General features: G+C 43.5%; 3 protein-coding genes across 5 annotated transcripts; 1 reads left to right on the forward strand and 2 right to left on the reverse strand.

Annotated features, from left to right (window-relative positions):
- The first annotated feature begins 4,574 nt into the window (after nucleotides 1-4,574).
- LOC108245855 (histone H1-like) lies at nucleotides 4,575-5,427 on the forward strand. Its single transcript, XM_017433088.3, has one exon. It carries the CDS (start codon nucleotides 4,599-4,601, stop codon nucleotides 5,196-5,198), a length of 600 nt encoding a protein of 199 aa, XP_017288577.1. The 5' UTR covers nucleotides 4,575-4,598; the 3' UTR covers nucleotides 5,199-5,427.
- A 788-nt stretch (nucleotides 5,428-6,215) lies between these two features.
- Nucleotides 6,216-6,975, reverse strand: LOC108245856 (histone H2B 1/2-like). The gene has a single exon (XM_017433089.3). The coding sequence runs from the start codon at nucleotides 6,958-6,960 to the stop codon at nucleotides 6,586-6,588; it is 375 nt and encodes a 124-aa protein (XP_017288578.1). The 5' UTR covers nucleotides 6,961-6,975; the 3' UTR covers nucleotides 6,216-6,585.
- An 880-nt stretch (nucleotides 6,976-7,855) lies between these two features.
- Nucleotides 7,856-14,178, reverse strand: ercc6l (excision repair cross-complementation group 6-like). 3 transcript variants are annotated; one of them, XM_025009846.2, is made up of 5 exons: nucleotides 14,011-14,178; nucleotides 13,450-13,494; nucleotides 10,206-12,306; nucleotides 9,519-10,034; nucleotides 7,856-9,458 (listed from the first exon to the last, which is right to left on the reverse strand). In XM_025009846.2, the coding sequence occupies exons 1-5, from the start codon at nucleotides 14,064-14,066 to the stop codon at nucleotides 8,301-8,303; spliced, it is 3,876 nt and encodes a 1,291-aa protein (XP_024865614.1). In that variant the 5' UTR covers nucleotides 14,067-14,178; the 3' UTR covers nucleotides 7,856-8,300. The 3 variants fall into 3 exon arrangements, with proteins under 3 accessions (XP_024865614.1, XP_037835025.1, XP_024865613.1); XM_037979097.1 differs by having other exon boundaries at nucleotides 7,856-9,272; nucleotides 9,459-10,034; XM_025009845.2 differs by having other exon boundaries at nucleotides 7,856-10,034.
- Between the last annotated feature and the right edge of the window lie 449 nt (nucleotides 14,179-14,627).

The following is a 14,627-nucleotide window of genomic DNA, read 5'->3' on the forward strand; positions in this document are numbered from 1 at the left end:
AAACTTGAAATAAGTGGTGGAAAGGCAGAGGTCCAGCAGGGTGCAGATCTGATCTGGAGTGAAATTGGTCCTGTTGTTCAAATCCTTGTCTTGTAAGAGTCGTTTTCTGACGGTTTCCACTGCTTCTGATGTAGGTATGCAAGTGAAAAGAGAAATAACAGTTGTTTTTGTTTTTTAACTTTTTTTGAATTTACCATGGCCTGGATGACTGAGAATCTACACCAGCAATCTGTGCTTTTATTTTGGAGTGTCATTTTTCCACACCACAGGAAGTTAATTTTCGTTTCTCCTCAAAGGACAAAACTATTTACAAACATCTCCTGCGCATGCGCATCCCGTTGTGGTGCGTTCAGGTGCCTCACGTAAACTACAGATCCTGTGAATGTTTAAAGGTTAATTGGATTTAGTTTGTATAAAACAAATGTTATTTTTAAATAAACTTTAAAAAACATCTTAATGTGAGACAGCTTCACCTCAGAAGGTAAATTTCAGTTGAATGTATGTCTTTACCACTTGTTTTATTGTATTATTTCAATAAATAACCAGTTTACTGTTTTTATATCACTTATTTATCACGAGGAACTTTATGTTTAATTTAACCTTAAAATTTTGTTGAAGTTATCAATTCATGTTTTTTTATTTATTATAAATATTTTGTGTTAAAATAATAAATGTGTTTCAGCCACTTGACTCTGATTCATCATCCAAACTATTTTATTTATCTTTTTATTGGTTTTAGTCTTGTTCAGACTCAAATGTAAAGGATAAAGTATAAAGGATGAATAAATAAACAAAACATTCAGTATTTGGCGCGCAGAGCCTCCTTGTGGCTGAAAGGGGATTTACAACCAAAAGCCATCTTTGATTAGTTAATGATTATTGATTTATAATTTTAAAAAATGGCTAAAAGTTGAGCTGAAAAATGAAGTAAGTTAGACTGATTTAAATGACAATTATATAAACTTGTTTTTTGGCTGTTTGTTTGTTTGTTGCTTAACTTTTATGTTTTGTTTGTTTTATTTTAAAACTCTTTGTATGAAAGGTGCTTCATGAATAAAGTTTGATTAATTTATAAAAAATTCAGATTATCAGTAAAAGACTCACAGGTGAGGACAGACTGGTTTGGACTCCAGACCACCTCCTCCTTCAGTCCCATGTCCACTTTGTCCCCTGCTTGTCTCCTGTTTGTCCTGTCATTTTCTCCATTACTGAATAATCTGAGGCTCAGGACAGGTGGACATCTGCCTCAGCTGGGGTTAGAGGACAGGAAAGAGAGACAAACAGGAAGTGATCCAGGTGGAGTTTCTAAAGTAAACATTAATGATATAAATAATTCCAAATACAAACATGGAGAGGAGAGCAGGTAAAGACAGCAGCAGAGGGAGGACATGTGGACAGTTTCTCCTCCAAAATAACGAAATATGGAAACATCTCAACACATCTGCCAGGAGGTCAAAGCTTGGACACAAACGGGTCTTCAAATGGACAGTGTCCCTCAGCAATGGGACAGATTCATTACAAAAAGCTTCGGGACAAGAAAGTCAGTGTTTTGGAGACCGTCTCAAAGTCCCAATGTCAGAGGAACCAACAAACCCGACTCAGTTCCTGCGGTTCTGTCAGGAGGAACAAAATTCATCAAATTATTAAAGAAACTTTTAGAAGAAAACTCGAAACGTTTGACCCGAGTCAGACGGTTTAAATACTGAGACAAAGGGTTTAAACTTGTCTCTTTAAAGAAAGTATTAAATAATTTTTATTTGAGCATTTAACAACTAGAAACAATTTGACCAAAAACAGGAAAGCTTTAGTCTGATTTACAGACAGAAACGGTTCTGGTTCCTGTTGGTGTTCTTTAAAAAGGTCAAATATGTGACAAAAATGAGTTAAAAAACCACAGATTTTTTATATTATATTATATTTCTGTTTCTGTGGAGGTTTAGAAATGTTTAAAGGTTTGGGATGGTAACAACAGACTTTCTAAGAGTCCGTGTGTGGACAAATGGACAAAAACCTTCAGCTGAACAGACCAGGATGAACACACACACACTCCCTTTCACCCATCCCAGCTGCTGATTGTCTCTCAGAGGAGTACGGTGGACATTTTAGGACATCCTCAGAGAGAAGCCTCCTGCAGGGGGCGCTGTTGTCAGGATTTATTTATCTTCATTGTCAGAAACAAAACTCAAACTGATGTCAGCTCAAACAGACAATATTTCCATCAGAATAATGTCTGCTGATAAAATTCTGAGTTTAGAAACAAAGAAGCTGAAACTCAGAACCTTTAAACCCTCGAACCGTTTGAATTATGGCGTGGAATAAAATCCATAAAGATTCTGACGTCTCCAAACATTTTTTTATCTATTGGTGCTGATATCAGTTTGCTTTCTTTGAGACACGCGGCTTGCTGAAGGTCTTCCTGGAGAACATCATCCACAGTGCCGTCCCCTACACCCAGAACGCCAAGAGGAAGACCGTCTCCGCCATGGACGTGGTGTCTGAGAGACAGGACTGAACTCTGTACAGGTCCAAAGGGTAAAGTGGGCCCGGTTCTACTAAACAAAGGTCCTTTCCAGGGCCTGAAACTCCTGGAGTGGTCCACCAGAACCAAAACCATAGAAGAAGTTTCTTATACCTGACAGAATACATCAGCTGTCCATCTGCCAGGCAAAGAGATGTTCAGTGTCCTCAAAGCAAGTTAAAATAATAATAATCTGTAGATGAGCCTGGTGCAGGCAGCGGGGACAGTAAATCTATACAGATGGCCTGTGTCCCCTGTCTCTTCTTGGTGGACGGAGACACAGGAGGAGGACGTGGTCCGGCTGTCAGCTGGGACCTTCTGATGACTGAAACTCTGAAATGTTATATAAACCCAGAAACTGATCTTATTTATGATCATTATTATAGAACTAAAGTCACCCAAAGAAGACTGAACATCTGACCCGGATCACCTTCAGACCCAGATCACCTTCAGACCCGAATCACCTTCAGACCCGGATCACCTTCACACCCAGATCACCTTCAGACCAGGATCACCGTCAGGCCCGGATCACCTTCACATCTGGACCTGAATCCGATCCAGATGTGAAGGTTTCTCAGTCTGAACGCTCATTTTTACATCACTGGATCAATCAACATCAGAACAGCTGAGAAGTTTCACCGACAGAAGATCTGAGTGTAGGTGGAGATTCTGGTTCTACTTTCAGTTCATCGCTCCTGGTTCCTGTTTCTGGACCGCAGCAGGAAGTAAACATCTGAAGGTGGACTGAAGGTGGACTGACTGTCTTCATGTCTGTCTCACGTCTTTCTCTAAATCTGAAGATAATCTTTCATGACTCAAACATTGTCTCAGTTTAGGGTTTAAATAATTAAGTCTATAATAGTTGTTTTTTATAATAGTTCACTTTGACAGTCACTGAATATAAAGAAACTTTAACGTAGGAATGAAATTAAAAATGAGTCTCAGAATAAAACCTTTGCTGGTATCTTTGGAGACTCGATCAGATTTAATAAAACTCCAGAAAAACAATAATCAATTAACTTATGGATCTAATGTCTGTAAAAATAACAGGAACTCCACCCATTTCTGCATTTATTTTTGTTTTTATTATCTTACCTATAAATAAATGAGTCTACTGTAATACTATTTTCTCTTTTAAAAGCATTTGATAAATAAATCATTAGAATGAGAATAAAGATTATTCTGATATCTGATTGAGTTTATGATCAATAATTCTGTCAGAAATCAAAGATTTCAAACTGTAAAAAACACCGAGGAACCTAAAATAAAAAAAAATATTCTGTTTTTTTCTATTTTTATTTATTTTTTTTAACCTCGTTTCTCTGTTTCTTTCCAGAGTAAAGTCGTGATTTGATTTCAGATAGAAAGTGATCAAATCTATTTTTAAAGATGTGAAGTAAAAGATTCAGTGAGTTGCATTTATTAACTGTAGTCTCGGTTGATTTTCAGCTATTTCACCTCATGTTTCCCAAACATAATAAAATAAAAGTTTAAATAATAACAGCTAAAACTCGGTGTGTTTTCAGTTGGGATCCCGGGATGTTCGTCCATCTCACCCGCCTGAAGCGACGGCAGCGGCCGTGTGTTTACCTCCTCCAAAAACCTCCCCGTTAAAACTCAACGAACTCTCCCAGAGCCGCCATTTCACCGCCAGTCTGTCCTCAGGTGTCTGAACTGTCATAAACACAAGTTTTAGATTTCATCCCAAACGGTTTTAGATATTTTAGAAGGTAAAGTTTAGAGAAAACTGCCTGCGAGCGGCACAAAGCGACCGAGTATCTGGCAGTTTTGAAGCCTCCTGGAAGGAATTAAAAACGTTCCTGAGGCCGAATATGAGCTCAGTCTGGAGGGATGGGAGTTCCCCGTCTGTTCCAGTGAAATTTGTGTCACAAAGTGTTTGTTTTCTGAGAAATTAACGACGAAAATGTTGCGGAGAAAACACAACTGAGGCCATGTTCGAGGCAGCAGCAGAGCGGCGGGGCGCGTTGTTTCTTCACGGTTCTCATGCTTGTTATAAGTCCCGCCTCCTGCTCTGAGCTCGAGACTTTCAGAGCGAACAGCGCGAAAACGAACAACGATCATGGCAGAAGAAGCTCCAGCAGCGGCGCCGGCTAAAGCCGCGACCAAAGCCCCGAAGAAGAAGACCAGCAAGCCGAAGAAGGAAGGACCCAGCATTCAGAAACTCATCGTGGCCGCCGTGGCCGACAGCAAGGAGCGTAAGGGAGTCTCTCTGTCGGCGCTGAAGAAGGTGCTGGCCAGCAAAGGAGTGGACGTGAGCAAGGCTAATAAGCGCATCAACACCGCCGTCACCAAGCTGGTCACCAAGGGTACCCTGAGCCAGACCAAAGGAACCGGGGCCTCCGGATCCTTCAAGCTCGCCAAGCAGGAGCCCAAAGCCGCCAAGCCAGCCAAAAAGGTGGTGAAGAAGAAGGCGCCCGCCAAAGCCAAGAAGCCCACCGCCAAGAAACCCACAGCGGCCAAGAAGCCCGCCGCCAAGAAGCCCAAGGCGGTCAAGAAGTCCCCTAAGAAGGCGCCGGCTAAGAAGGCTCCGGCCAAGAAGGCGACGAAGACCGCGACCAAGAGCCCTAAGAAGGCTGCTCCTAAGAAGGCGAAGCCGGCTAAGAAGCCCGCCAAGAAGGCTCCCGCCAAGAAGCCCGCAGCTAAGAAGGCCAAGAAGTAAACTTCTACTTCATCTTCATCCCGCATTTAATGCAACAAAGGCTCTTTTCAGAGCCACCAAATACCTACAGAGCTCATCCTTTACGGTTTACCTGGTGGTTCAATAACACCAATATAAGGCTGGATTTATAAGAGCAGGGACTTATTATCAATGATTATAGTTTATATTACAGCTGTGACTAAAAGTAGTTAATCATGTAATTCAATATGAGAAAATGTAGGAAAAATAATCTGTTCTACCTACAGGGCAGGAAAAGTAGATTTTTGAAGAAACTAACAGTTCCTTTACGTTTTTTGTATTATTAGTATTATATTCTCCTTGGGCAAGACACTTCACCCGCCTTGCCTACTGGTGGTGGTCAGAGGGGCGCCGGTGTGATGGCAGCCTCACTTCTGTCCCAGGACAGCTGTGGTTACATTGTAGCCATTATAGCCATTGTAGCTTACCGCCATAAGTGTGTGAATGTGTGGATGAATGGATGAATGATTGTAGTGTAAAGCGCTTTGGGGTCCTTGGACTAGATAAAGCGCTATATAAGTGCAAGCCATTTGCCATACCTAAACGGCTATAAGACATTTGTGAGATTTTTTTTATTAACAAACTCAAAGTCCCAAAATATCACTAAGAAACATTTAGTTAAAAATAAGCATTTAGAAGCAAAAATAGTCAGGTTAGTTAACTGCAGAATGAATCTCAGACTGAAACCAGTGGAGCCGCTCGGCTGCGGACGTAAAAGAGAACAGCTGCTCAGACAGGTCTCAACTGGAAGTACTGCATGACCCTAACTCAGCATTTTAATAAACAGTTAGCATATTTTATATATATATATACACACACACACACACACACACATATATTCATCCAACTTATTTTAGACTGACATCCTTTGCTTTTATCTCTTGGGTAATAATGGGTTTTCAACCACAAGTCGAAGCTTGTGGCCGTCCTCTCAGTAAAACATTTAGGGTTCTAAAACACTTCATTTCTCTTTTTAATTTAAAGTAATCCACACAGACCTTCTTTATTTGAACAAGGATCCAAAACGTCAGAGTACATGCTCCATCCATGCCAGATGAGCGAACCACTCTTAAGAGTATTTAAAAACTCTACTAACCCATACTGAATCTTTATCGTTTGGTTGCAAACTTGGGAGTTCTGATCAGAATAACTGATCACAGGGGATCCATTTTACTATACTCAACGCACAGTTAACAGTGCTAATACGATTATGTTTTTAATTCAAGCAACATATTTAAACTTGTTGTTTAATCACTGAGGAGTGAAAATCAAACAGGTACTTTGTTTAAATCTACAGAAGGCCTCAGCTCTTCAGACGGAGTGTGTGGCTCTTAAAAGAGCCGTTGGTTTAGGGTCAGCTGCAGGCAGTTTACTTGGAGCTGGTGTACTTGGTGACGGCCTTAGTGCCCTCGGACACGGCGTGCTTGGCTAGCTCCCCGGGTAGCAGGAGACGGACGGCTGTCTGGATCTCCCTGGAGGTGATGGTGGAGCGTTTGTTGTAGTGGGCTAGGCGGGAAGCCTCGGAGGCAATGCGCTCGAAGATGTCGTTGACGAACGAGTTCATGATGCTCATAGCCTTGGAAGAGATGCCAGTGTCGGGGTGCACCTGCTTCAGCACCTTGTACACGTAGATGGCGTAACTCTCCCTCCTGGTCTTCCTCTTCTTCTTGCCTCCTTTACTGGGCGTCTTGGTGACGGCTTTCTTGGAACCTTTCTTGGGCGCGGACTTCGCTGGCTCAGGCATGGTTCTTCTCCTGGATTTCACAGAGAGGAATGACCTGTAGGACTCAGAGAGACCGTATTTATACAGACTGCATGCAAATAGGGCTGCGCGGTCCCTCCGCTCTGATTGGCTAGACTGGTTTTGAGCGGGAGAGGGCGCCGTTCATATGTCACGTGGTATCGTATTAACCGTTTCACTCGGGTTTTGTTTGTTTAAAGTTTTTTTGAAAACTAGACACACAAATCTTTGTTAATATATTAATCCAAAAACAACTCACCACAGAAAACAATCAAAAACGTAACTATATTAATCTAAAATAAACATCTAAACAGTCCCAAGCAGAGCTGAGGATCATGTTTTTGATTTTTATTTATAAGATCTGTAATATTTTTAATACACTGTTAGGAATCACAAACATTTAGCAAACTTAATAAAATTATTGATAATAAACATTATCTCTATTAAGAACGGGGATATTTTTCTACAACTCAAAAAGGGACAAAAACAAAATATATAAAAAATGAAATTAACTTTCACCCATCTGTCTGTTAGCAAAATATTTCATGAACCTGTGAACGAAAGTAATGGATGGATGAACATCTGCAGCTGATTAACTTCTGAAGGCAATCCAGTTCAACATGGCTGCCACAGCTAATCGGCTTTATCTAGAACTTAGTTTTAGATATTGAGCTAAAATCTGGTGTGGTAGTAGCTGAGTCATCCCCAACACCAACTCCGAGAGGGAGATTATACAGTTATTCAGCTTCATCTCAGAGATAAATGACCTCAGTCGAAAACTCTGACATGAAAAGTATTTAATTATTATTTATTTTTATGAGATCAGTTAAAGAAATAAACACCTGCTCAGACTTTTTATACCATCATCTCTTCTGCTCACAGAAAGTCAAACACAAAGAATTATTTAAAGTTTTATTATATTTACAAATTAATTTTTATTTTCCCCTGTTTGTTACAAAAAAAACACTTACAGATTTATCCTGAAAAGTTTTTATCCCTCATCTTCTTCACTAAACAGGTTAAAAACAAAAACAGAAGTCTTCAAAGATATTAAACTTCTGTCTGGAAGAGGGATTTAAATTTTTTATTTTATTTTAATCAATAAATCAGTAAAAGTGCAATAATGTTAGACATTGTGGAGCTGAAGTTGAGCAGCTCTTAAACATCTGGACGGGCTGAGAGCTCCAGATGTTTCAGAAAGTAAAACAGAACCATTTCAGTACAGAAGCCCAGCAGGGACAATCTGCTTCTTGAGTCTTTTGTTGTTTGACAGAACCTGCATGTGGTGCGGTCCGGTCTAGTCCGGTTGGGTCCTGTCCGGTCCGGTCCGCTCAGGTCCGTTCTCACCTCTGGCTCAGCTGCCGGTACAGCTGGATGGTCATGAACTGGACCTCGGGATCTCCTGGTTGGAGGTCGATGGCTCTGAGGAAGAAGCTCAGTGCGTCGTCCAGCCGGGCCTGGCTGTAGAACTCCTTCCCTCTTCGGACCAGCGAGTCGTAGTTCTCGGGCTCACCGCTCGACTCGGCAGCGCAGCGGTCCATCCTCTCACCGGAGCCCAGCTCAGGCTCGCTGCTCGACTCCTCAGGGTTGAAGTTTTCCTCCTCTTCCTCCTTGCTGGTCTCCTCGTGAGTTGAACCGATCGCATCTTCATGTTTCATCTCTGAGTGTGACAAATCTTCATCATCATCGTTGTCCTCCTCCTCCTCTTCATTATCTAGAACAAACTTCATGTCTTCTCCTGACTTATCTACAGCATCTTCCTCCTCCTCTTCCTCAGAGTTCAGAGTCTTTCCTGTCACCTCCTCTGGTTCAGGATCATTATCGGAGTTTAACTCTGAAACCTCTCCACCCTCACCTTCCTCATCGCTCTCATCTTCCTCCTGACTGTCCATGTCCTCGATGATGGACTGGAGGAGGGACCGGGAGGACACCACCGACGCGTTTCCACCGACACTCTTCCTCGACCGGCGAGGAGACGGAGCAGATTTTGGAGTGGAGGCTCCGAGAACCTGAAACGAGCTGTCAGCCGGGCTCTTCAGTTGCTCCTCTTCATCGTCTTCGTCGCTGTCGTAGATCACTGCCGCTCTCCTCTTCTTGGTGGTCAGGATGGAGTCGTTCATGGACACGTCCACGCCTGAAGCTCGGTGGTGAAGACTCTCTGACAGAGACCTGCTGACATCAAAGCTGTCGTTCTTTAGAAGCTGAAACAGAAGCTTCTTCTCCTCTTCCTCAGTCCCTGGATCCATCAGAACCTCACTGTTGTTGAGCTGAAGCTTCTTCTCCTCCTCTTCATCAGTCCCTGGATCCATCAGAACCTCACTGTTGTTGAGCTGAAGCTTCTTCTCCTCCTCTTCCTCAGTCCCTGGATCCATCAGAACCTCACTGTTGTTGAGCTGAAGCTTCTTCTCCTCCTCTTCATCAGTCCCTGGATCCATCAGAACCTCGCTGTTGTTCATCCGAAGCTTCTCCTCCTCTTCCTCAGTCCCTGGATCCATCAGAACCTCGCTGTTGTTCATCCGAAGCTTCTCCTCCTCTTCCTCAGTCCCTGGATCCATCAGAACCTCGTCGCTGTCGTCCAGCTGTAAGTTAAAGTTTCCGTTCATAGACTCAAACGCGCCGCTCCCTCTGGAGCGTTCTGCTCTGAAGCTGGACTCGGACTGTTGGAGGACAGAACCGGTTCTGTTTTGCAGGGGGCTGACTGCGCTGAAGTCCGCCTCAGACTGGGAGGTTCTGATTGGTCCGTCCTTATTGGGATCTGCCACAGGCTGCAGCAGGCTGGAGTCGTGTTCTGGAGATTTGTCCATCGGGTCTCCGCCGGTCACAGAGTCCTGCTGAGGAGAGGCGTCTCCAGTCAGGTCGATGACTCCGTCACTCTGGTTCTGTTGGCTGTTCTTCCCTCCAGAACTGGACCGGTCCAGAACCACCACAACCGGCGACGTGTTGAAGGTGTTGTTGGTCTGAGGGAGTGAAGGACTGGGTTTAGGGTTTCTGGGTTTCTTCTCTCTGCTGTCGGTGCCGGGCGGTTGTCTCAGCCAGGCAGGTTCTGTGTTCGCCGCCACGCTCTCTGAGATCTGCATCTACAGGAGGAAACAAAAGCATGTTAACAAACCGCTGGTTCTGAGCAGGTTTCAGATTAAAACCAACAATCTGCAAGAACAAACATGAAGAAATTTACAAAAAACTTTGTTGGCGTGTAAAACCGTTCATGTCTGAGTTAAAGACAGAACTCAGTTTGGTTCTGGACCCACCTGCAGCTCCGACTCGACCCTCATCAGCTCCTGAGCCTTCTGGACCCGCCCTTCGATGTACTGGTGCTCCTCCTGGTTCTCGGGAGCCTCGTCGTTATTGACGTCGAGGGAGAACATGAGGTCGTGGTCCGATATCCCGAACATGTGCATGGCGTGGAGGCAGGCGATGTGCTCGTCCAGCTCCGGGTCGGTCCGCCGGTGCCTGGAATGCAGAGCCTGCAGCTGCAGCTGGGTGGAGGAGGACCGCGTGTCCTCCAGGAGGAAGAGCTCCTTCAGTTCCTGCCTGCTGAAGTACCGGAACGGGTTCTTCTTGTCGCCGGTGTTTTGCCTGATCAGAGAGTCTTTGAAAACCTGCCGCCTGTAGATCTTCTCCTCCACTGTGCCGCAGGTGATCAGCCGGTAGATGACGACGTTCTCCGTCTGCCCGATGCGGTACGCCCTGTCCACAGCCTGGGCGTCGGTCGCCGGGTTCCAGCTGGGGTCGTAGATGACCACCCTGTTTGCCGCCGTCAGGGTGATCCCGACCCCACCGACCTGCGTGGTGAGGAGGAAGACGGAGTAACTTCTGTCAGTCTGGAAGCGAGAGATGAGCTTCTCTCGTTCTGTGATCTGTGTAATGGTTCCGTCCAGGCGCAGAACTTTAAACCCTCTGTTGCCCAGGACGCGTTCGAGGATGTCCAGCACCTTCCTGTAATGAGCGAAGATGAGCGTGCGGTGGCCTTCCTCTCTGAGCCTTTCCAGAAGAGCTAGCAGAAAGACGAGTTTCCCGGACTCAGATATTAAAGTTTCATCTGAGATGTTGGCGATACTGTTCGTGTCGGTTTCTGTGGTCTCGCTCTGGAAGCCGTCCTCTGGACTCTCTTCCAGACCCAACTTTGCTACAGCATTGGCAGAAAGCAGCCTGGGATGGTCGCAGAGCTTTTTTAGGATGGTTAACTCAGCCAGAGGAGATTTGGTGGTCATTAGCAGCTCCTTGACATGATCCAAGCCGATGAACTGCCTGTAAATGTCCTCCTGAATGGCGCTCAGGTACGTCCAGACAATCAGGTCGTTCTTTCGGGTCAGTTTTGGCATAACCGCTCCAGAGTGGGACTGCTCGCGTTGGACTTGCTTGTCTTTGTTGTCTGATTCTTCCTGTTTTTCACCAATGCTCTTCTTCTGCACTTCTGATTTTGTCCTGCGGAGATAGTAGGGTTGTATCAGGACCATGAGGTTTTCAGACATCCTGGAACCAAGAACTTTTTCTCCGGGGGTGGCATCCCTCTCCCGGGCGCGAGTGATGGGGTTCTCGTATTCGGTTTTGAAAGTCTTGGCTGTTCCCAGGAGAGTTCCCTGGCAGGCGAAGTCAAAGAGGGTCCACATCTCCTTCAGGTTGTTCTGGACTGGAGTTCCTGTAAGAAGAACCCTGTTGTTGGACGGGATGGCGTAGGCACTTTTGGCCGTTTTGGTGGAAGAGTTTTTTATTTTGTGGGCTTCGTCCAGGATCATGTAGTCCCAGACGAACTCCTTTCCCTGATATGAGGCCAGCTGCTGCCAGTTGTTAATCAGCATGGTGTAGGTGGTGATGATGACGCCGCCCCTCCTCTGAATCTTCTCCAAACATCTGGTCCTCTCAGCTTTGCCCGCACCGTGGAACTCCTTCACCCTCATGCCAGGAGTCCACCTGGAGAACTCCTTGATCCAGTTGGTGATGAGCGAGGTTGGCATGACGAGAAGCGTGTGTTTCACCAGCTCGTTGTCGTACATGCCAGAGAGGAACGATATGACCTGGATGGTCTTCCCGAGCCCCATGTCGTCGGCCAGAACTCCTCCTTTACGTCCGTCTCTGTAGAGTTCGTACAGAAAGGAAACCCCATCTCTCTGATAGGTGTACAGTTTGTCGTAAAGTTCTCTGTACAGCATCAAACCACTGTTGTTCACATTTACAAACTCATCATCCTCATCCTCATCCTCCAAGTCCGTCTGAGACAGGAGCTCTTCGATTTTCTTGATCCTGCTCTCTAGTTTGGGAGTCTGGAGAATTTTGTACGCCTGTTTGAACAGATCGAGAGCTTTCCGGATGTCCCCTTCTTTGGCAACACTCTTACCATCTGAAATCAATCTGTAAGGGAAAAAAAAGACAAAACTTTAATTTAATACATAACTAAATGTATTTAATGGCATAAACTGGAAAATCTAGATATATTTCTTAATTTTTAAAGACCTATACAGATATGACTACATTTAAGACAGACAGATTTTCTCCATAAACATCTCCTCAGTGTTTGTCAAACCAAACCAAAGTCTCAGACAGAAGCAGGTTCACTCTGTCCAGTCTTTCCAAAATGATCTTTTTATTTTCAGTTTCTAAAGACAGCCTCGTGAACAAACAACAGAAATGTTTTCATCTACACAGAAAACAACCTAAAACTGGAAACAAGAAGAAAAACACCAGGATAGCAAACACAAGAGCAGAAATCAAATCCTTTTTTTTTATTGAACTTCTACTTCCTGTCACATAAAACTGCCGTTAAATGGGAGTCGTGTCTGTCCAAACACCAGGACAGGTGGACGATTTCAGGACTGTCCTCATAAAAACACAAAGGTGGTGTTTATAAAAAAAAAATACTCTTTTGCTGCTTCTAAAACTGAAGAAGCCTTTTGGATGAGAGGAGAAACATTCATTTACAAAAGACAGGAAGTCCAAATGTCTCCAGTTTAAGCCCCGATCAGAGAAAACTAATAAATATATGAGTAGATAGCAATCTAATTAACATCCTTTAAAGCTGGTAAACCAGCAGACATTTATGAGCTGAAAGTTGTTGTTTTTTTTCTCCTGAGCAGATCTGAGGATGTTTTTGAGAAAATTGTGAGGATTTTAGGGGAAAACTCCAGGATCGACGTTTTCATCTGAGTCAGAGGCTGAGCTACGAGCCCCAGCCCGCCTGAGATGTCAGCACGTTTACTGTTTTATGGTTTCTCAACTTATTTTATAGTGAAGGCCTCTAATCTGAAATGATCAATTAAATTATTTTTATCCCAAAAAAGATGTGATGCGTTTTGTACAATCTGGCCACAGGAAATTTCAAAGTGAAGACGTTTTGCTTCTCAACCAAAAGGATTTTTTAAATTCAAATAAAAAGTTTCAATCTTTTTTCCATTCTTCCGTCCCCTCCTGAAGATCTTTGTTGGTTAAATTCACAAAGGAAATGTTTTAATCACATGAATGAAACAGAAAAATAACTGGTGACGAAGCCTGAAATACCTGTTGTACGTTTCCATCTTGTCGTCCGTGACGATGGACAGAGACCTGCGAACACAAAGTCAGGATTAGAAACAAAAAGCTCCAAACTCAACCTGCTCAAATATTCAGCTTTTATTTCTGTTTTATAATAACTGCTGTTCTGAGTCGGGGCATGTTTAGTTCTGACTTTAACGAGCAAACATTACCTGATTTCTTAAATATTAGTCCTACTTCGAATTAAAACATGATCTCTAATGTTTGTATTAAAAGTCTTTATATTCAAAGAAACAAGAAAATATCTTTAAAGTCTTAAAAACAGATAATTATTTCAGTCTGACGTTGTAATAAAGATGTTTCTGTACTGGTAAAACTGGAAAACTGTGAATAAATCTAAAGTAAATAAAGAACTACCTTCAACTACTGTTTATAGTTTAGTTTGTATCAGCAGTAGCAGGTCTAATCAAAATTAAAAAATGTCTCCACAGCCATCGTGCTGCTAGCTGTTGTTAGCAGCCGGAGGCTAGTTAGCTCTGATGCTAACTGAAGGTTTTATAAGGAGCCATTTAAAGTTAGTTCACTTACTTCTCCAGCCTCTCTGAAACCTCTGACACCTCCTGGTTATCTTGACACCGGTCCATGATGTTTAAAAATAAAGTATTACTTCACTAAATATCAACAAACTACACCACGGAGCGCGCACACCTTTAAAAACTTATTCGAGAGGATTTGTTTTGGCTTTTTAATTCGGGGTTATTTCCCCCCGCCATTTTCTTACAGCTAATCAGAGAGCACGCTGAGTGACGCAGAACGTTACGCTGTCCAATCACAGAAGAGACAAGTCAAATGGGCGGCACCACGATAAAATCCAGCCAATGAGATGGAAAATAATGAAAAAATCCGGTTACGTCACAGGAAGTACTTGAAACAGAATCCGCTTTTAAAATACTCTGGTCTGTCAACCTGCCTTTCTTTTTTTTTGCATCCTGCTGGACACAAAGCAGCAAAAACAAAATAACTTCTCAGTGAAGTCCAAAAAAAAGTTAAAAAACAAAAACAACTGGACTTCTATTCTGTAGCTGAAGACGTTTCGCTTCTCATCCGAGGAGCTTTCTCAATTCAGAAATAGAGAGTGTGGAGTTGAGCTTTTAAAGCTGAGATGTGATGTAAGCTGGATTGCTTGCAAATTGTTCTCACTCTCC

The sequence above is a fragment of the Kryptolebias marmoratus genome, linkage group LG1 (genome assembly GCF_001649575.2).
Source record: "Kryptolebias marmoratus isolate JLee-2015 linkage group LG1, ASM164957v2, whole genome shotgun sequence".
NCBI classification, from domain to species: Eukaryota; Metazoa; Chordata; class Actinopteri; order Cyprinodontiformes; family Rivulidae; genus Kryptolebias; species Kryptolebias marmoratus.